At 46.7% G+C, this 22,392-nt stretch overlaps 1 protein-coding gene across 1 annotated transcript; it reads right to left on the bottom strand.

The window, feature by feature from the left end:
- Positions 1 to 986: 986 nt before the first annotated feature.
- On the bottom strand, positions 987 to 22,383 carry vcanb (versican b). The gene is made up of 16 exons (XM_046375093.1): positions 21,960 to 22,383; positions 21,110 to 21,193; positions 20,209 to 20,649; positions 18,668 to 18,842; positions 18,236 to 18,363; positions 17,430 to 17,723; positions 13,162 to 14,082; positions 10,110 to 10,300; positions 8,317 to 9,718; positions 7,708 to 7,821; positions 7,506 to 7,619; positions 5,664 to 5,822; positions 5,087 to 5,169; positions 3,941 to 4,085; positions 3,459 to 3,641; positions 987 to 3,366 (listed from the first exon to the last, which is right to left on the bottom strand). The coding sequence occupies exons 2-16, from the start codon at positions 21,180 to 21,182 to the stop codon at positions 3,122 to 3,124; spliced, it is 4,668 nt and encodes a 1,555-aa protein (XP_046231049.1). The 5' UTR covers positions 21,183 to 21,193; positions 21,960 to 22,383; the 3' UTR covers positions 987 to 3,121.
- Between the last annotated feature and the right edge of the window lie 9 nt (positions 22,384 to 22,392).

Here is a 22,392-nt window from a genome sequence, read left to right as displayed (position 1 = left end):
TTCAGAATTGAGCAGGCCCCGTCTGCTGACCAACAAGCATTTCACTTGATGATGGCTGAGTTTCAGGATTTTTCTTATTTTCAACAATTACCAAGAAAAGCCCAAAATCAACAATGAGTAGGTCCTCCTGTTCCTTCATCATCACCGCACACACACGGTCGTGCTGCCCCAGATACTCAGTGGAGTACCAAATACAGATTCAACCTCCTCTGAAAATAGTCCCAGACAAATCTACTATGATCCTGTGAAGCTGATATGACTGAAGTATTTGCTAACGGTAGCCTGTTTACACATCAGCAGTCATGGAGCAATATAATGATTCCACTGCAGTGGTGTTGGTGTCCACCTGATGCCATCTAATATCCACTCTTTCTTACTGTTTTTGGTTTCCACCAACTGGTGATGAATATTTGTCTCTTTATGTTCACCAGCTAGTGGTTTACTACATGAGCAGATGAAGCCTCGTGAAGCTTGTGGGCTAGTTTTTTCTTTGTTGAAGCGTCAGGACTAAACTCGGCAGCACAGTGACATCTGGTGGTTTGCAGAAATCCAAGCAGTTAAAATCAGAGCAAATCGCTAATACACCACAGTTTCAGTCCCATGAGAGCACAATAAAAGGGGTTATATCTTGTTCATTCCGAACTGTGATCTTATTATTATTCAGAAGTGGTGCAGTAAATACATATATTATTGTGCAATGTTTTGCACTAAAGTAATTCATACGTGTTGGCCTAAATAGCCACCAATGAAATATTTTTGTTGACGCGAAATAGTCAACAATAGTAGCTTGACATTTCATGTGACTGGGATATGACACACATTAAAATAACAGTCTACTTTGCTATTTAATATTTAAACAAGCTAAATCGCTCAGTAGATCTTTGAGGAACTTTCTGTGGGTTCATCACACCAATGGATCAATAGACCTTTGATTCATCACAAAAGCAGAGCAGGAGCCAATGGGCTTAGACCTGAGAGCCACAGACAGGAAGTCAGACACATCACCCAGACTTATCATTTCAGTGTTATAAAGTAAGACCACACAAACAACTCAGGTTGTGTTATAACAGTTCCTGTTATTGCACACACAGCTGACATCAAAACCAGGATGATGGACATTTTACAGTAACTCAAATGAAGAAAGAAACAATGATTACATACACATAAGCTCTTGTGCCACAGATACAGTGAACCCACATGGGGTGGAAAAAAACAGTTTTAAAAATGCATATCCATTGACAAACAATATATAAAAAGGAAAATGCAGGAAGAACATTAAGATGGTCAAATGCATAAGAATCACATAAAAAATCTTGTGGAGCATGTTTCACATTCCCTTTTTCGTTGGATTAAAAACACAGATTCCAGATCTGCAGGAAAAAGCCACGTCGATAGTAAATCCAGCTGAGAACACTTGGATAACCCAACTCGGTGTCGGAAACGATCAGGAGTGTTTTGGTGACCAATCTGTTGGGTTGATTTCGAGTCACAGCACAATAAAAAGTATCGACTGCCGGACAAGCCAACGTTGCTCGACAAATGCGGCGAACACGTACGACGGCAGCGCGCACCGTGTGATAAGATGTTTTCATGCCAGATTCTGTAAACAGCAAGGAAGTCATCATCAGCAGAATCACTTCAGTTCCAATGACCTTTATTTAATATCACAGTCCATTCATAGTTTTAAAGTATACAATAAGTTAAATTTATATGGCTTCATATACTATCTATATTATATACCCTATGGTTAATAGCCACAGCAGACACACACACCACACATTCATAATAATCTCCTCTTCGGCTCTGTGTGTGCTGCTCTTTTAATCTCCCCGCTTCCCTTTTCAAACATTTTGTACAAAAATCTACAAATCAGCCAGTAAAAATGAGTCATAACAAACAGCACAGATTGAAACTGGACAAATGTTCTGTGATTATAATTTAAATTGATGAATTCATGCTTTTAATACGGAAGTCCCGAGAGGCCAGTGAGGGAAAAAAACCCAAAACATCTGGTGAGCTATTTTGTTTGTTTACGTGAAAGCAGATGAAAAAAGTTTGGCTGGTGAGTTTTTCTAAATGTTTGTTTGTGTAATATTCCAGCACAAGATCCATATGGAGAAATGCACATGGAGAGATTAGAGCTCAGCTGAGAACATGGGGTGGTGGTGCACTGCAGCCTCTTGTGGCTGAAACGAGTATTACAACAAACAGACACACAGAAAGTATTCCAGTGAGGAATGTATTTGGTGGTGAGACTGATGCTACACTGCTCAGTTTGTATGTGCTTTACTTTCCTGAAACTAAAAGTACCCTGTGGAGGGTATGACCACGAGTAAGAAGCACCACAGATTCATGTTTTCACTGAAGATCTAACAGGTGATATGATACTGCTGTTCTTGCTACGACCGGAGCAGCCGGATGCTGTAAGGAGGTGATGAGCGAGGACCAAAAATCACTCCATCGTCCTTGAAAAATGTGTTGGAGATAATATAGACGGCTCAGCTCCATGACACCGAAGTCAAAAGACAACAACTGTCAATTTCAGTCACCAATCCCGACTGACAAACTCATTAAAGCATAATTAAGCCCACAGTCTAACAGCAACCGTGCTAGTGGTTTAACTCACCGGTTACCCCGTCAGTCGCGGGACCCCCACCTCGTCCTAATGGTACCTCAGCAAAACAGGGATGTGAACAACCTAACGTCTCAAAACGTTGAGCTCTGAGAAAGCGAGCGTGAGAAAAAGCGAATGTGAACTCCACAGGGTACCTTTAAAAAGAGACTGCACAGGGTTGGCAGATCCTCGATGAGGTCATGAACACATTGAGGACTCACAGACCAGTCGTGTGGTCCCACACAGTGAAGCCATTAAGACTCCCTGTTTAGAGCCTTGAGACTCTGTATGATCAGTGAGCTAACGATACAAATGAAAGTAAACTCTCTCTAGTGCTGCGGTTCAGATGCTGGAGTGTTTTTGTGCTGCTGAAACGTGTCCCTCATCCCTTGCTGTGAGCCATCGGTAGACAGATCGGCGTGTCTCTCTGTCTATCGATGTCTCCGGACCGACAGGCAGCCTGCTGTGTTTGACTGCCAGCGCCAAGCTGATTTACTAAACATCTAATCAGTGTCTGATCTGATCCTCGTGGTGTGTTTGGACCTGCTGATGCCTCCACTCCCTCTGCAGCTGCTCGCCTCGAGGCTTCCAGAGGCCCTGAAGGAAGTCGTAGCTTTGTTGTTGCTCTTGGTTTTGATTGGGCTTCTGATGACTCTTGGCGTGATTGATGTGGTGGTTATGGAGCCTGATTTGTTGATCGATGCTCTGATTGTTGCGGCGCCGGAGAGTAAATGACTTATGGTAGGTCGCGGCTGCAAAGACACACGGAAAAGAGTGAAAAGTGAAAACAGTTGAAATCTTTTTGAGGTTTGTGATCCTGAACCTCAAACGGAGGAAGACTCACGGCTTGTGCAGGTGACTTTGGGGACGTCCCATTGGCCGTTGGCCCGGCAGCGTATGGTGGGGGTGTGTCTCTGGATGAAGCCCTGCTTACAGTGATAGCGGAGCAGGGAGTTGATCTCGTAGCGAGGCTTCATGGCCCCAAACACGCGAGCATCCTTCACCACGGGGGGCTGCCCACACGAGACTGACGGCACAAAACAGGTTTCACCGTTTTCAAAGCTGTGCAGGGGAACAAGCTACAAACACAACACTCTGACTGGAGTCGTGTTCGTGTCCACCTCACGAATCCCATATTCGTTCTTTTAGCTGTTTAGGCTCCACCTCGTCCTGAGGGAAATATCTGACGCTGGAGCTGCTGATCGCACCATTCGAGCTCGCGCAATAAACGTCTCTGACTTGGATTATGCTTTTTACAGGCCGAGTCATTCAGCAGACTTTTACCAGTAAGATGTGGCGTGTGCACGTGTGTTTCCGTGCGCGTACCTGTTCCCTTTTTGCAGGTGAAAGTCAGGTGATAGTTGCAGGGCACGTCGTTCCACTGTCCTCCCTCGTGCCAGATCATCACCACACAGTCCTCTCCGGACTGGAAGAAGCTGTCCGGCTGGTTCGGCCTCCAGTGGTCATATTGCTGTCAGAACACACATTTTCACTTTTTCACTTTTTGTTGAAACACCCTATAAATGTCTCAGCAAACATGGAAGCAGAACTGAAACCACATGGGACATGTGGTGTAATGTTGAGAAATTCAACTGATTTCCACAGCTATCCTGCCGCTATTCATACTGCTCAAACGTGTGTGTGTGTAGTATGTACGAAAGCAGCATCTGTCGTCACGAGGAGCTCCGTCCATCACCATGTAATTCACAGGTGGGGCAGACTGTGGTGCTACTGGGACACCACAGGCCTACTAAACCTAAAGCTTCCCTCAGCTGCTACACGACATGCATCTGCTGAACAGCCGCTGAGCCCGACGCAGGAGAGCCGGTCCAGCCGTCCGACCGGTCCAGCCGTCCAACCAGTCCAGCCGTTCCAGCCGGTCCAGCCGGTCCAGCCGTCCAACCGGTCCAGCCGTCCAACCGGTCCAGCCGTTCCAGCCCGTCCAGCCGTCCCAGCCGGTCCCGCCCAGTGAGGGCGTTTCTGTTGTGAATGATAACACACTACAGCAGCCGTATCACATTTCATCGGGTTTTCACGGCTCACGTGCACCAACAGCTGATGGTTCCCAGGAGAACGTGTTTGAGAGTGTCATCAGGACTAAGAAACACGGCGTGACCAGCACACAGGAAGTGATGTGTGTTATGTTTCTACTTAAATTCCGCTGCAGAAGAAGAGCGAGGTTAGTGTGTGCTGTAATCTCCCTCCTTTAATGAAAAACATGTCAAACTGTCTTCAGTGGAAAGGCTGAGCAGTGGCTTCAACACATCACACCCACAGGGAGCAGAACCCAGCAGAGCACCACCAAAACAGGAGATGAGGCTGATGTGAGTGTCAGCAGTTCATCTGGTCATAAACTTGTTAGAATTCACCTGAGGGGAACATGAATCAGTCTGGACCAAAGTGGATCTTTGCCTTCCGTAGAGTCCACAAGGCTTTCTCATTTAGATGCTCAGCTTTTTAAAAATGTCTTACCATCGGCTTCCCATCCGTCCACCTGAAGTCTCTCTCAAACATCTTGTCGTTGAGGCCGAGCCACTGGTAGTCACTGCCCAGACCTGCAGAGACGTAATGAGATGAGCGAGTGCTTTGAACATGTGTGGCGGCAGGAGGAGCTCTGAATAACAAACAGAAGAAACGTTGAGGCTGGCGCGAGTCCATGTCATCTCACTCAGCAGTTTCCCCATAAACCGAGAGACGGTCGACACGAAGCTCAAACACCGCGAGCCTCGAATGTCTGTGGAAACTCTCTGTTTAGACGACTTCATTTGATCTCGCTAACACTCATCATTGGATTAGATTAGAGACTGGCCTTTGTCCAAACACGCTGTTTCATTAAAGCCCACCGACCTATGAAACAGCAGGCAAGGACACACACACTGTAAACCTTCTGCTTGGCTTTTATCAACGGAGGACACAAACACAGTCTCAAAACTGGAACTTTTCTTTTCTTCGAGCGTGGCCCTGGAGCCCAGATGCTCTGACTCCAGCCACAACTGATGAGTGAGACTTCAGCCGACGCCATCACAATCGAGGGATGCCACAGACTTACGGTTGACAAACAGTTGCTCCTCATGTGACAGGATGCTGGCCAGGTGGGCGCCGTGCAGCCGACACTCCCTCTCTGCGGCGTCCCAGGTGCGACGGTGTGTGAAGTACTTGTAGCAGTGAGACTGAAACTTCTGCCAACCAAACCCACAAACCTCAGTGTCTGCAAAGAGACGAACGATAACGTGTTAAAGGAGCTGACTGTCACACGCGCTGCTTTATGGAACAATTCAGTCTGTATGTTCAGAGTCGGGATCATAGTCCTGCGTACTTTGGACTTGATTATATACATAAAGCCGCCCACAGTCAGTTGGTTTGGACCGTGTTGTAACAATGAACCGACTGTAGCCGCACAACAACTTTGATTTGTTTATGTCTTCATCAGACTCTGTTGTTCGGAGCAGAGAGGGAGAGTCGAGGTCCAGCTGGGGAGTAAAGGCCCCTCGCTGAATGAGCTCAGTAACACACAGTTGGACTTCATTAACCCTCACAAGCCTCCAGCTGTCTGCAGGTCGAAGGCACACGAACACACACACAGAGCCGCTGAACAACACACACATTCAGGCTGACACACACTGACCTTAAAGCCACACAATCAGCTCTCTGCTTCGTCAGGCTCAGTAAACAATGGATAGTTTGTATCAGTGGCTTCAGAATAACGTGTGCCAGTGAAGTTGTGATGGAAAGTTGCCGTGGAGGCTTCGGGGTGTTTGCTATCGTCAGCCCGCCTCATCTTAACAAGCCCAGCGTGCAGCCACCTGGAGGCTCAGGTGAGGTCTCCACACCCACTAATAAATGCAGAGCTTTAATTGACGACTCTGTCTGGCAAGCGCAGCAGCAGTGGAGTGCAGAAAGCCAGCCAGAAGATGAAGGAGAGCCTGAGTAAGTCTGAGGCAGTATTTAGCTGTATTTATTACAGACTGAATGCCACACAGCTGCAAAAACTTTCTGGCAAAATAAGAGAGCGATTATCTGTTTTTTCCTCCATCTTTCCACTGGCAGAAAGCTACGGGGGGACAGCTGTGTCTGTCTGTGGTTCTCTGTCTGCTGTACCCACAGCCCCAGTCAGCGGCTCACATCCAGGTTTCTACGTTACCATGTACACACTGCACACATCCTGCAGAGGGGAATCTGGGGGTGGGGATTCCCACTTCCTGTTCACTCCAGCTTCTACCAACAGAAGTGAAAACTGTAAGATAAAGGTGGATCGGCTTTGAAATGAGAACGTTTCTCTATTTGACTCTAAAGGATTTGCTTTGCTAAGCTTTATTTTATAAAGGACAAATGTCCCGCCTGTCTGTTTTGCTGTTGTTGTCACTACCACAGTGCTTCACACCTTGTTTCAGGTGCAGTCAGCAGCTGAGTGCTCCTGCCAGACCAGCTCTCAGTTCAGTGCTGTGTGGCCTTCATCAGTTCATTTTTAAATGTTACAATATCTAACTGCTCAAAGAACTGGGAGAGACATCTCAAACTCCCTGAAAGCCAGTAAATTTTCATGGAAAATATTAATCCTTGGAGCCCGTTTGTATGCAGGAGTAGATGCTGACTAACGGCAGAAATATTGGACGAGAAGCTGCTGGAACTAATCTGCTGAAGAGCCAACACCCAGAGCTGGAAGACAGCTGAGCACCAGACACCGTCATGTCACAGTCCTGTGTGTGAGTGTGTGTGTGTGTGAGTGTGTGTGAGTGTGTGTGAGTGTGTGTATGCGTGTGTGAGAGTGTGTGTCTGACTTCATGTGTGACATCAGTGATCATGGACGTTCAGTTTGACCTCCAGCTGAAGTGCTGCTTTGTTTTCAGCCCGTCTGATTGGTGCAGCTCAGAAGCAGGACATGAGGGCTGACCTTGTTCGCAGAGCTCTCCGTTGTAGCTGGGCAGGCAGAGGCAGGTGAAGGAGTTGACTCCATCCAGACAGGTGGCCCCGTTCAGACACGGGTTAGACTGGCACTCATCCACATCTGCACACACACAACACAAGCCTGAATTATTCCACATCATTCACCTGCCAGCGTGGGGTGGAAGCGGTTAGTGCGTCGCTCTGCGTACCTGTTTCACAGTGCTGTCCAGTGTATCCAGGTGCGCACAGGCAGACATTTTGTGCCCCTTTGTTGTAGCAGGAGCCTCCATTTTGACACAAACTGGTTGAGCACGGCAGGAGATCTATGCCAAATAGACAACGCAAAAGGAAATTCATTAAAATCACATCAGTAAGTGTCAGCAGCCGTGCTTTACTGTACTGCGGCCCAGTGGTGCTCAATAAGCAGCTTCATTATCTTCAGCCCTGAGCAGAGACTGTCCAATCAAAGCTTGTAATTAGCCACAGCAGCTCAGTTTATTGTATCTGTTTATTTGCATCTGACATTTATGACTCATTAATTTTAAATGGAATTGCAGTATTTTTATGGTAAATCTGCCCCAGTAATAACTGCAAAGTGAAGAAGTGCTGTGCTAAGCTTTATAGGCCGAGCAGCATTAAGCACAGGGCGCTCAGCGAAAGGTCGACTGCAGGCGGATCAAACTCCACAAGCTGGTGATTTCACTCGCTGGCACACTTTCAGCTGAGGGGAGGCAAGCCAATAAAATAAACCGCTGTGATGTTTACACAACTGTATGAACAAACCACTAAAAAAGTGGCTCATGTACACTTTCTCATACCTCTGATGTTCACAGTGCTGGCCTCCACAGGATAAGCTGAGTCAGTGCCGCCCTCTGGTTGCTCTGTGGCCAGGACCTCTCCTGGTCTCTGAGGCTGTGACTCCACCAGAGAAGGGATCATCTCTTTGTCGAAGTGGTCCTCTGATAACGTGGCGGCAGCAGGGTCAGGGGAGAGAGCCCATTGGGGGACGGAGTGGGGGCTGTGGTCGAAAGTGTACAAGGGCGAAGTGGTGGAAAGTATCGGCTGATGTCTCTCCTGTATGGAGGCTGTGGTGGACTGCTCAGTCTGCAGTCTGTAGGGCTCAGGGGGCTGTGTGGTGTGGTCTTCAGGGGTTGTGAGTGCCGTCTCCGTGGTAACAGCGGGATGTTTCTTATCACCTGTGGCATAAAGGGAAGGGAGTGTGGAGTATATTGGTGTGCTGGGTTCTGAGGTTAGGGCTTCAGTGTCTGGGGTCAGTGTGGTTTGGTCTCCAAAAGTCACAGCTGCCACATCTGGTAAAAGCGTAACAGTGACCTCTCGAGGAAGATCAACCAGACCACCCTGTTCCCCAGAGAGCTCCCCCTCTCCGGACAGCTGCTCTGCACCTGAGTCTGACTCTGTGACAGCAGCTGGTAAAACGACAGGCAATTCTGTGACTTCGCTATCTGCTGCAGGTTGAGGCTGCTGGGTGTGAAGAGTAGAATAAACTGGTGGTGGCGTACTGGTGAACCCGGGTGTCTCCGGTGGGTAAACGTCTTGTCCCGAAGCCTCGTCTTCTCCAGAGGCAGACCCTTCCAAGTCCTCCGTCCGGGTCTGTGCGGTGGTTTCCTGTGTCTGTGTGTCTGGGATAACGGTAGGAAGCTCCGTCCCTCCGATTTCAGTCTCATCGGTCATCACTCCAGACAGGCTGTCTGCAGCTGGCGTAGGCAGAGCATCGTCTGCAGAGCCCTCCTGCATAGCAACAACCTCGTCGTCAGCGCTACGGCTCGCAGAGCCTTCCATGTCCTCGAAGGCGGAGACCCCAGCAGTGACGGGCTGGGAGACACTGGGGAGGGCTGGGCCTGAAGGCGTGGTGGGTGCTTTTGATGAGACAGGGGGAGTATATGGGGTCATGGTGGTGGTTCTTGTTGCTGTCTGATCACCTGGTTCTTGAGTTCTGACTTCATCTGCGTCAGTTAAGACATCAGGGACAGTGTCGGCCTCCACAACCACATCTGTGTATGTATTTGAAGGGTGAGTGACTGCATCACTGGTCTCCTCTGAAGGTGTCTCCTCAGTGTGGATTTCAATGGCTCCGTAGTCAAAGGGAGTCACGCTGTCCTCCTCCCCCTCCTCTTCTTCCACCTCACCGACCTGAATGGGAGTGGCCGTCTCAAACTGATCTCCTCTGGCTTCCTCTGGAAGCTCTGGCTCAAATGTCACCTGAATGGATCAGAAAAGTAGGGATTTGAGTGAAGAAAAGCGAATCACTCGAAGTCTTTAAAGGAAAATTTTGGTTTAATACGTCTCGGCTCTTAATTTGTAATTCCAATAATGTAAGCTGGGACATCATCCTCTCAGCGTTAATTTAATCAATAAAAGCTATGAAAAGAAATATCTGTTGACAGCCTTTGTTGCAATAACCCTGGTAAAATGCAAAAAACTACTCTAAATATTCCTCTTGATGTTCACTAACGGATTATCACTAAACACAGACAGCGAGGAGTATTTTATTAACATTTAGAACTGAATTTAAGAGAGATGTCTGATATTTCAGACATGATGGATGAAACTATAGAAATAAGACCCACTTTCAACTGGAATTATCCGTTACCTGGTGTTTTCCATTGACAAAGCTCACAGTCGGAGGCAGGTCAACAGGAGAAGGTTGGAGAGCATCGACGTCGCCGCTGCCCTGCCCCGCTTCACCGGTCCCCTGTGAGAGGTCGGTGATCTGGGGGAAGTGGGAATGGGAGCCAGCGATGCCGTTCAACGGCTGGTTCAAGATGTCCAGGATACGGTCGACTAGAGACAAGAAACACACAAATAAGATGCCAAGCTCAAAAGTCAACCTGGACTCAGTTGTTGTGCTTCAGTATCTCAGAGCGGCCCGGTTCTGATGCTTATTAAAACAAGCCAAAGAGTCCATCTGAGTGGTTAACAGTCAGCTTATGATTAAGGTCAGTCAGTGCCAGCGGCTGCTCTCTAACAAGGCATCCTGTGTCTCTTCATTAAGACTTTATGGTGCACATGGAAACTATATTGATGGGAACTGGATTGAAAGTGTGCAAAAACCCGATGCAAACCAGGACCTGAGACACATGCTGGACAAATCTAATTAACGTGCGTTAGCTGCAACATATTTACCCAAAGTCAAAAAAGCCTCTGTGTGACTCAGAACCTGATACTGCATGAAACAGGAAGGAGTTTTCATTAAAACACTAATTTCCCTGAGACGTGGAAACAGTGAGTCGGTGGGCCTCCCACAAACCGGAGCCTGCTTTATGTGATGATATATTACCTCTGCAACACAATACGCTTTTTTCCAACGTTTCAATAATAAACACAACTCCTGGAAGATGGCACCACTTGGCTGGGGGGCTAGCAAACATAAGCGCACTGTAATTTGAGTGAGCGCACGGGGGTGTGTGAGTGGCCTCTGAACCAACCCTCCCACTCACATTTAATGGCTTCGGGGCCCACGGCGAACCCCGGCACAAGGCCTCCCCCGTGCCTCGTTCTCACTCTTTACCTCATTACCTCCACCAAGGAGGTCGTGCTTTCAGTCTGCTCTGTTGGTTTGTCAGCAGGATTACAGAAAAAACTACTGGCCCGATCTATGTCGTGAGCCAATCCAATTCACAGTGCGGATTCATTGATTATTTTTCGTGTACATAGAATAATTACAGATTTCAGGAAGTGTACTTAACAGTTAGCTTAGGAAGTTAATTGGTCTTGGTAGTTGTAGCTCAATTTCAATTGTGCTTTTGCTGTCCTCCAGTGGTTTAAGTTCTCCTCTTGTTGCAGTGATGTAGAAACGCACACCAGGGTGTGTAAGCACACCACAACATCACAGAGCAGTGAAAACTCTCTACAGCCTGGTGTTAAGGAACACTGTCACTACTATACAGCATGTGAGGTGAATCACATCAACAAAAATATACAAACACATATACAAAACACACATTAAATCAGACAGAACACCAGAAGATACTTACTAATAAAACACGGAGAGCCAAAAAAACACCCCTAAAGTACTTTCCAACTTTCCAACACGTCACTTTAATCAGACGTATGAGATTTGTGGCCCCCTGAGACCCCAGGCTCCTGGGCCTGAGCCTGGTAAGGCTGTTCAGTAATCCAACCATGGTGGAAACAACTAATACAGACTGTGTTGCGAAACAAAGAGATCGTAGAGATTGTTGGAGATGCTGTTAGTTACGGCAATTCAGGCAGTTCCCTGGAGAGGATGGTATAAGTCAACAATTTGTGGTTCGTTGCCAGCTCTTTCTCCCTGAATGTTCAACACACAGCTAGTTAGACAAGCCTGCTAAGAGACCAGAGGTTGATCACTCCATCGGACCACCAGTGTGTCTCTGTGTGTGTGGGAAAAAGAAAGAAATGTGAAGGAAAAAAGTCATTTGCTGAGACATATTTGACTATTCATGAGGCTCTGCTGCTCTCCCACTGGAGACACTGTGATGTGTTTGCAGTATGTTTAGCTACAAATTTGGCCAAGCAGAGACGACTGACTTCATAAGTTTCCACATCTGGTTCTGCAAACAGTGTGTGTGTGTGTGTGTGTGAGAACTGGTCGGCGTGCAGATACAAAGGTAACAAGCCATTAGTAGTTTCCTACACAGACAACAAACAACACAACTTCGGGCTCGGCAGATCGCTGTGAAGTCCCTGACAGCACGACGTAACAAACATGAGGTCATTCTGGAAGACAAATGCCCTCGCTGAAAGGCCGAACAGTTTCACGAGAAATGTGAGACTGTTGGGTCCCAAAGCACAAAAGGCTTGCGAAAGGTGCAGGGGAAAATACATTACAGCAAACAAGAATGGGAATATGAGTTGTACTTCAGTCAGAGATGTCAGACAGAAGACTTTTCTCTTTAAGTAATCAGGATGTCTGTCTTTAAACGCACAGTTTGTAGTTTCTGCCACTAGGGGGCTCTGAGTAAAACGAGAGACGTAAGCAGCGTGGGAACATGAACACAACTTCACTGTTGCTAACGAAAATCGTGACGTGACTCAGACAGCCATGTTCACAGACAATGCACGCGTCAAAGTTTTAGTCACGTTACGCTAAGTCACAGCTTACTTCCTTCTTCTGACTCTCCTGGACGTTACAGCGACAGCACATGAGGCGCGCTGTTAGCTTGACTAAAATCACAGATTACTCTGGATTTCAAAACTCCTGGAAACGTTTTTGATGATGTAAGTACAAAACAAAATGTATAACAAAGATCTAGCATTCTTCATACTTTTTAATGAAGAAATGGTGGAATGCTTGGATGCTTGAATGTACCACAAAGTTCTTGTGGTCAGTACGCATGTTCTTTACTGTATAAAGCGTGGCAGATTACAGAGTTTACGAGGTGCACCTGAATGCACCATAAAGTTCTGTCTCTGTAAAACTCAGACAGACAGTAAAGAGAACAGAAGCTGCATAAATAGCCTTCAGAGATTCACTTTTTAAGTGAAGGCTCAGGCCCAATTTAACCCCTGATAATAAACACCTTGGTTGGTTTCAAGCTTCATTTCAAATCTTGATGCTTTACTGAAATACTCAGAAGTACCCCGCAAATCCGGCAAGAACACCAACTTCCAGAATCCTCACCAGATATACAGTCATATTGCGCGTCCACACCTGAACTCACCTGATTGATTTTGGTCGTGCACATTGACGATGATGAGATGGAAAGGTGGTTTGGCTGATGAGTCCCCATCTACAGAAACAGCTGGTGATTGGTCGAGATCAAACGTCAGCGTTGCTCCAGTTGTGGCATCCTCTTTAAAAACAACTGCAGGCTGTTGCACCTCTTCTCCGGTTCTGGCTGGGAAGTCTGGTTCTGGGGTGTGGATGTCTGAAGTGACCACCTCTGGAGTGATCTCTTGGAGCTGTGATGGTCTCAACGTGGTTTGCACTCCAAGCCCCGGCCCAGGGGTTACATGGGCTTCGACAATTTCTGGAAGGTCTGATGGTCTTGAAGTCATTTTCACTTCCTGCTCTGACCCTGTGGTGGTCTCTAGAAGCCAGCTTGGTCTCGATGTGGCCTCCACCCACACCTGTGCTGGGGTCACCACTGTTCCTGCCTCAGAGCCGTCATCGCTGCTGCCTCCCTCCCCACTGCCGCTGTGGTCACCTTGGCCTGACCCTGCCTGACCTCCCTCTTCTCCCCCATGGGAGATGTCAAGGTGTGCAGGCTGTGGGCGGATGGTGGGTAAAGGAGGGAGCTCCATGGGGGGCAAAAAGTCTCCTCTGACTGGTATGGATTCTACCTTGTGTGAGTCATTAAAATCTTGAACATCGTAGTCGTCTGAGATTGGAGTGGGGGTCACAGAGGCTGTGGTTTGGTGTGTTTCTTGGTGGGGGGCTCCATGTTGGTCTGGTGAGGCTGTGTGTGGTCTCTCTGTGGGTGAATATTTGACAGGATCTGGTGTTCTGGCTTTAATTTCAGCACTTTCAGGGTCTAAGAGTGGTCTGGGTGTTGAAGTGCGGGGAGAGTATGTGGGGCTGTCAGGTTTATACTCAGCTGGGGTTATCGGTGGACTCGTGGAAGTTGGCTCCGGTAGTTTAGCTGTAAGAGAGAGAGAAGGAGGACAGAAGGGGTTTAAAGCCTCAGTTGAGAGTTCAGCAACTGAGATTTGCTGCCAAACAGAAATCTTGTTAATACAAGAATGACCAAATACATGAGATCTCTTCATGAAGATTTACCCTCGCAGCTCTACCTATAGTAATGATGGCTAAGGTTTGTGGATATTGTAGTATTTAAAGCCATCCTGATAGAAAAAACTGGTCACAGGTTTACAAAATTTAAACTGATTGCTATAACATAAAAATTTACAGAGGGGAAAACTAAAGCTGGCAGCAACAGTTACTCCAAATATGTGATTCCAACTGACTCACAAGTTCTTTTCCTTCTGATCGGTTTTTATTTGAACAAGCTTCACGAATGCTTGAGTGACAGAAACATTAGAGTTCTCTCCGTAATCCATGACCGCTGTATGTGTGTTTCAGGTTGAGCAGTCTGAGTCCGAAATATCTGATGCCCGAGCGACAGTGAACGACGCACCTAAAAAAGGGTAGCAAATCAACCTAAAAACGTGTGGTATGCTGGGGAAAATTCTCTGCAGCACAGTAAAGCACACGAGCTGTTATCACTGAAACCCAGAGTCTGTGTCCAGTCAAGTCAAGCTAACATCAGTTATGTACAAGACAAAAACGCTTACAGAATGAATCAGCATCGTGACTCACTACAAAAACAAAACTGTACTGTCTGGAAAATGCTAACCGTGCAGCTGTCCAACTGCAGGCTATAAAAGGAAATGCAGCAGCTATTGATTTTTGAAACATGAAGTCACCTGTGAAAAATAAAGCAGTTTCAGAGCTGAGACCGCCGTACCAGTGGTGTCAGAATAATAACAGTCACTAATGAAGGCCTTATTTTTCAGGACGTTTTGTATAAGCAGAGAAAATGTTTGTAGCTAACGACGTACACACTCGTCAGTTTCTCCCTTTCAGTCTATGGTCTCACAGCAAACTGCTTGCTCTTGCTTTGTCTTCCTTCTCTAAACATATTTACAATTGTGAACAAACTGTGTGACTTCTGTTGTAAAGACCTCTTCATAATAGCCTGTGATGCTAGCAAAGATTTATATCACACTGTGATGGAATAAGTACCATATGGGAAAAGACAGGAAATAGGACTCCCAGATGCTCTTACAATGCTGTCTTTTGTGTAGGTCTAAGTGCTCAGTTCATATAGTTTGTGTCTTGGGAGTAAGCAGCAGGCTTTGAACGTCACTGACATAATGCTTTAATAAACGCTACGTAATTGACTCCCCTCCATCCCACCCGGCTGGCTGTCAGGGGCACGTATGGACGGCCGGGAAAAGGTGGGTGGGGTGGCTTTACCCATTTCTCTTTCTCCCTCTTCATTTTCTCTTTCTTCCCACTATACTCAGCTCCTCCTCATGCACCTACCCAACAGTGGAAAGCAGTCCAACTGTAGTCCCACTTAAGTATTAAGTAAAATTCAGAGGTACTTCACTTGAGTATTTCCATTTCATGCTACTTCATACTTCTCGTCCACTACATTTAAGAGGGATATATTGTACTCTTTACTCCACTGAAATTATCTGACAGCTTTAGCTACTTTTCAGAGCAGATGCAGAAGAAAGAATAAAACCATCAATAGGCTTATAGATTAGATATACTGTTAAAGATTAAACGAGTGTTTCTCAACCCTTTTGATTATGATTCCCAAGGCCAAGTTTCCATCTAAATGTTCCATCAGTTTCACCAAACCTCTGGAAAATCATCAACAGAAAATATAAATGAATACTTGTCTGCACCCAGTCCTGTAGTGTGAGTTTGAAACCAAACCAAAAAACCCAGGTATTTTTAATGAGATGTCTGGATAATTTACAGCTGAAGGTATTTTTTACAAAACCTCAGTAGTTTCTAGTTGTGTTTGTGCCTACAAAAGCAGGTGAGTCACCCTAATCCTAACCTCCCAGCAGTTGCTTTTTTTATCATTTACTTTGTCAGAGTATCTGATTTATTGACTGCTGTTGGGATATTAAGAGATTTTCTTTGAATATACCAAAAACACTTTTTTTAAGTAAAGATCTGAGCACTTCCACCCCAGCAGAAACTGAAGGTGTTTATTTCCTGCAGTCTCTGGGGCTTAGCTCTGGTCTGGTCTTTTGCACTAAGAAGGAGACCCTGCATGTTCAGCCCTGCCCAGATATGATGTCATGTGTTTGGCAAGCTGTAGCCATCTGGCTGGGCTGGGGTCCGTCCTCATACTGTCACTTTACTGCACATTACTTCTTTCCTGCTGCTTGGTACAACACATTGCACAGCTTTCAGGTTCAGAAAGTACCTTTACATTGCCAAACATGTGACTGTCTGCAACTTCTGTCATCTGCAACGAATCAGACCTGGACCGTACGATTGGTTTCTGTGCTGCATACCTACTGCACACTGCTGTTTTTCAGTAATGATGTTACTTATGGGAGAACTGGATCTGCACTCATCCTCTTTTCCACTTTCTCCTCCCTCTGTCTGTCTGTCTGTCTGTGTTTGGGCAGGGTCCAGCTGAGGAAGCATTAGGGAGCTGTCCTCTTCCTGCATTATCTATGTTAGAGTGCAAGAATGGGGTTTTCCCCTCATAAAAGTAATGTGCCCCACAATAAACAGGGCAGTGACAGTTTACTCTTCTCTTGTTTGGGTTTGTTCTCTGTCATTCTTCTGCGTTGCCACTTTTATATACTCTACTACTTTAAAAAGGCTGCAGATTGTGGTTTGTGCTTGGAAGGCACCTCTGTGTTTATGTAGCATGCTATTGCACAGCTTCTTGTGGAATTGTGAGACAGATGTGTCAGTAATTTGAATGTTTCTGCAGCTTACAGAAAGGTGCACGTTTGACCTAAATTTGTGCCGAAGTCGAGACGAGAGAGGAGGAAATGACTGAATCTGTAAATGCCAAAATATCTACACCAACTCTCTTTGAAGGTTTTACTTGCAGAAATAAAATTCACAAAATTCTTCATGTATTCTTCCTTAAATGAATAAGATTTTATACTAAAGCTCAAGTCAAGGCTCCAAAGAATTTCTCTAAAGTGTCTCACTTGTTTGACAGTTGTCTTCAGCTTTGAATTATCTCTACTCTCTCCATTTTTTCCTAATTGTGCCAAAAGGACTAAATTGTCACTTCAGCCATGCTGACAGCAGTATCGGTATTTTCTGGGAAAACACAACTCTCAGCAACGTGGGCTTCATTTTTTGTCGTCTTGGCTAACATTCTTAAATATCTGGGAGAAAACTGTTCCAGGCATGTCTCCACACCAATATTACAAATACCACAAAAGTTGGGAGAGTAACTCTTGGCAGAGCTGTTTGCATGTATTTCAGTCTCACCCTTGAAGCAGAAAACTCCGTATGTGTCAGTGGGGTCTGGGTAGCCGGTTTGGTTTTCATACTTGTAGAGAGTGCGAACCCCCAGCAGGCCTCCTCCACACTGAGGCCTGGGGACGGTGACGGGGTAGCGGACGCTGCCGTCGGACAGCCAGCTGTAGTCACAGCCGTTCAGGCCTGCCCTCCAGGCTGCAAACAGATGACCAGGTGATGCCAACACGGCGCCGTGCTTCTCGCACTCCTCCCTCGCCTGCTGAAAGGTGAGTTTATCGCTGAGAGGAGGATAGAAGACCTCGCCTTCAGACACAGAGACACAGAGGACGCAGACAAGTAAACCGCTTAGTACACAGTTACAGGAAAGAATCTAATAATTTAATCATACATGTTGTGATCCTGGGGATTAAGTGAGGATTAACAAACTACTGTAACTTAACCCTTGTTTATGAGTCCATACCTGCCTGGACTCACTTTCTGTCCCCATAAGGACGGTGTGTCCCCACAATGTGGCATAAGAAGCGGCTTGTGATCAGAGGGTCGCCGGTTCGATTCCACGACCGGACGGGCAGGAAAAATTTGGGTGTGATTTGGGTGTGGAGTGATTAATGTGAAAAATGCTCCCCCCCTCCATTAGCCGACTGATGTGCCCTTGAGCAAGACACTTAACCCCCCAATATGCTCCCCGGGCGCTTGATGCTGCCCACTGCTCCTGTGTGTGTTTCACTGCATGTAATTTGCCGGGTGTTGCATGTGTGTGTTCAACTAAGGATGGGATAAATGCAGAAGGTAGTGGTTTGTACTTGTGTGTTTACCATTTAATTTATCTACGTAGCAGTACACGTCGTATTTCTCCGTGGAGTTGCGGATGCCGTATGTTCTCACTCCGGGTCTGCCCAACAGATCACCTGTACAGCCTTGACGGGGCTCTGTGATTGGATATCTGAAAAGAATATACACACAGAGTGCAAAATCTATGTTTCAGTCCTACTTTGAGTCCTACTTTACTGTCTTTGAACAGTTTCAGTGAGAATATTTCAATCTGTTTCTAACAAAAATCAGCCTTCTAGAAATGAATGTCAATAAAGAATATGGCAGGCGATTGCTGCAGGTGAATCCAAAAAAATTAAACTTGATTTTAAAAAATACCTGACGTTGATTTGATAAAACAGCTATTTCAGCTTTTTTTCACTTGCTTGAGGAGAATCAAGCCATAAGAACTCAAATGATGGCAAACAAACACACACCTGACTGACTGGTCGGCGAGCCAGCCCGCGTCACACTGGTTGAGGCCATCCTCAAAAGCAGCCGTGAGCTGTTCGGGCGTAGCGATGGCGGCTCCTGCGGAATGACACGCCTCCACAGCTCCGGGATAATCCAGAGTGTAGCGGCTGCTGTTAGCTCTGTAGTGGAAGACCACACCTGCAGGGAAAACAGAAATCATCAGCAAAGTGCATCAGAGCTGTGACGAGCGCCACTCAAGCTCCACAAAATCTGATGTGGACTGAGACGTGTATGGACAGGATTATAGCATCTCAACACAAACAAAAGGTGACGATTAAACCGGTGAGAGTCAGTTAAGATGACTTCTTGTTTACATTCAGGTTTTGTATTTATGGAAATCCCTGGCATCACAGTCATGCTAATTAACTTTTCTCAACTGGTTTGGTTACTTTCCACTGAAAACAGATGGCAGCACTGCACAGCGCGCCGCTCATTTAAAAGGTCAACATTTGGGAAGAACTATTGCTTATATTGGCTGCCACATCTCTGGCTGCTCTGATAAAGAAGACGACTGGTGGTTGAAAAGCATTAGTTGCGTTATTGCACAAAAGACTCGCTCCAGACAAAAAGTGAAAGAGTCCAGCAACAGAAAGCCCAGATCATTACTTGATGCTACAGAGAAACACAAGCTGGTTGGCTATTTCAGCTGTCATCCTCAGACTTGATGTGTCATTAGGTCCTTTATTTCCAGCTGGATGGGAGGATTACTTCTCATCTGCGAGGATGTCCTGGCAGAGCTGCAGGAGGATGTGAATAGACGACTGAGCTGTGAAATGGAGAGTTGTGTGTCACTCATAGGGAGAGTCTTTGTCTGAAGCTGCCCAACAAAGGCTCCTGTTGAGTATTAATGTGGAATCTGTGTAAATGTCTGGGAGCAACACTTGGATCAGATATTCTCCACAGGATGAACTCCGACGGCCGAACTCAAGAAATCTTTGAGATTCACAATAATAACCATCAGCAAAGGGTTTTTTCTTTTTTAATTTTACAAAAAAATATTTGCTTCCTGCTTCCAAATTGTGAATATTTGTTTCTCTGGACTTTAGGACTGTTGGTTGGGGGGAAACCTGAAGGTTGCAGGCTTGATTTTTGTTTGTATTTAGCTTTTAGCAGCTAAAGAGCAGATATTCCAAATGGGAGTTGGTGGAGACCCAAAACAGAGCTAAAGAGAGTGAACATGTTCATACGTTCATCGTTAATCAAGAACAACTGTCGTGGTGCTCAGTGACTGCTGGATGTTGAAATGAGCAACTGTTGTCTGTCCGCTGCTTGTGGTGTTCACCGTGTTTATCACTGAGACAAAGCATTGAGCTGAAAGACGCTACAACTTTGTATGGACTTGCTGATTATTCTCCACATGTTCATAAGCATAAGACGACACCCTCTGCTTTGTAAACAGCTGTCACGCCTCTGCCAACACATCTGGATTCCGTCACTCAGCACATTTGTAGACTCTTGATACGAACTGTTAATGTGAGCTAATAAAAGTGTTTGTTTAACTCACCGGTGACACTGAGGCTGACGGTGACCTGCGAGTCCTCCATCCCGTGCATGACCTCACAGCGGTAAAGCCCCGCGTCGCTCGCCCTGAGCTGCACCATCATCAGTGAAGCGTCCCCGACCGACAGCGGGTGGCTGGGCACCGACACTCTGCTCTTGTACTCCTGCCCCACCTTGACCACCCCTCGCTGGGCCACCAGCACCACCTTCTCCCCCTCTCCTTCCAGCTTGGTCCATTTGATCCTCAGCGCCTCCTCGGGACTCGGGGTGGTATGAGGAGTCTCACCGTGGGGGAGGACGGGTCCAGGTGCAGGAGTTGCTGTGGTGTGTGTGGAGCTGCTGGGAGAAACTCGTATGATGGAGAAGTGGCAGGGCAGCACCACCCTGCCTGCCAGAGAACCGGAGGCAGGAGAGTTCTTCTCCATCTTCATCGAGTGTGATGATGCTGGAAAACATGAGCGAGTGTGACAACCACGAAGCAGCAACCTGAAGAGCTGCAGCCCTGACAAGGAGCAGACGTAGTCTTCATGATTTAGACCCAGGCTTCTGTCGACCGGAGGTAATGTGCAGCCTGAACTGGTGTGAAACCACAGCAAAGCATCAAGTATACATGAAGATTCATTTTTCAGAATCATTTCCTGAAGGACTCGCTGATTTCAGACATTTTCAGCCACTGGCAGCAGCAACGAGGCTTTCACACACTGATTCCTGCTACAAAGCTGCTTCCTGTGTGTGTGTGTGTGTGTGTGTGAGTGTGAGTGTGTTCAGAGCCAACTTGTGCCGCAGTAAAAACGACTTCCCACTCGCTCAGCGATGGAGCTGCAGCGCGTCACAGAGGAAACAAAGGGGAAGATGGAGTTTGGATTCAGGCTGCGCTCTGATCACTTCCTGTCTGATGGACTCACCTGGCTGAGGCTGAGGACGGGCAGAACACACACACACCAGGCAGAGCAGGTGTGTGAGGATGTGTGGAAGCATCTCAACACGATCTGCAGGAAAAAGAGAAAAACAGAAGTGAGAATACTTTCACACAAGTCTTTCAGGTACTTCATTCAGGTTTTTCATCCTCTTGGATAGTAAAAGTGCTTGTGATGTCACATCCTGCAGGTACATCCAGGTGAGATTTAAGGAGAAAAACAGAGAAAAACAAACTGAACAGTGAAGGAACAAAAAGTGATCTCTCTCTTTTAAAATGATCTCTGTGAAAAGAGTCAGCAGTAATCAGTATTATGAGGACATAACAGCAATGGAGAACTTTTACATTTCAGTAAGTAGACTTGAACTAAAGTTTGCAAAATAAGACAAAGAAAAGCAGCAAATCTTCACATTAGAAAAGATCCATAAACGACCTCATCCTTAAAGGCAGGTTTACCTTCAATAACGTGCAAAAACACTTTTTCTGACCATGCAAAGAGAGAAGATGAGGTCTGAGCTGGTCCAGAGACAGATGTGAGACCACAGCTGGACCAGGACCACATTAGAGCCCAGCTGTGCGGATAAAGCTTATCAAGAGGCTGAAAGCTGTCGGTGGATGGAAACGGACATAATTGGTCCCTGGTGTCGGTTTCTATCAGTGGGTCTCTCAGTCTGAGGGTTATCAGTGTGGGAACGGTCCCGAACCGGTCCGGCACAGAGGAGGACCCAGAGACACAAAAAGCGCCACAAACATGACGTGCTTTTCAGGAGATTATGTTCAGGGAATCTCACGGGATTTAAAGTAAGAACTTTGAGCACAAAGATGGTAAAACATCTTACCTTGTAAATCCCGAAAAAGGAAAAATCCACTCGGCTTTTTTGTCACTTTTCCAACAGAAACTCCCGGAGGTCCGAAACGAAACGGCGGGTCTGAAGGAGCCTCTTCAGCTGCTGGTCCGACTGTCCCACCTCTCAGCGCTGGCTGCAAGTTCAAATCCACTTTACACCCGCTATTATCCACACATTAAGGAGAGGAGGGGCGCACATGTCCGCACACCGCCCAGCGCCGGGGGAGGGACGGGGGAGGGGCGGGGGAGGTGGACACGGAGGACGTGACACCGGGGACAGCCTGAGTGGGAGACATTAAAGGGACACTCCAGAGATTTGTCTTCACTCCTCCAAGAAGCCTGGCGAGATGAAGATGAAGATGAAGAGAAGAAAATCTGTGCAGCACAAGCTGAGATATCCTGACTCATCCTGAACGGCTCCAAAC

This window comes from Scatophagus argus, chromosome 20, assembly GCF_020382885.2.
Source record: "Scatophagus argus isolate fScaArg1 chromosome 20, fScaArg1.pri, whole genome shotgun sequence".
Taxonomy (NCBI): domain Eukaryota; kingdom Metazoa; phylum Chordata; class Actinopteri; family Scatophagidae; genus Scatophagus; species Scatophagus argus.
This window is presented reverse-complemented; position numbering and strand designations above follow the sequence as displayed.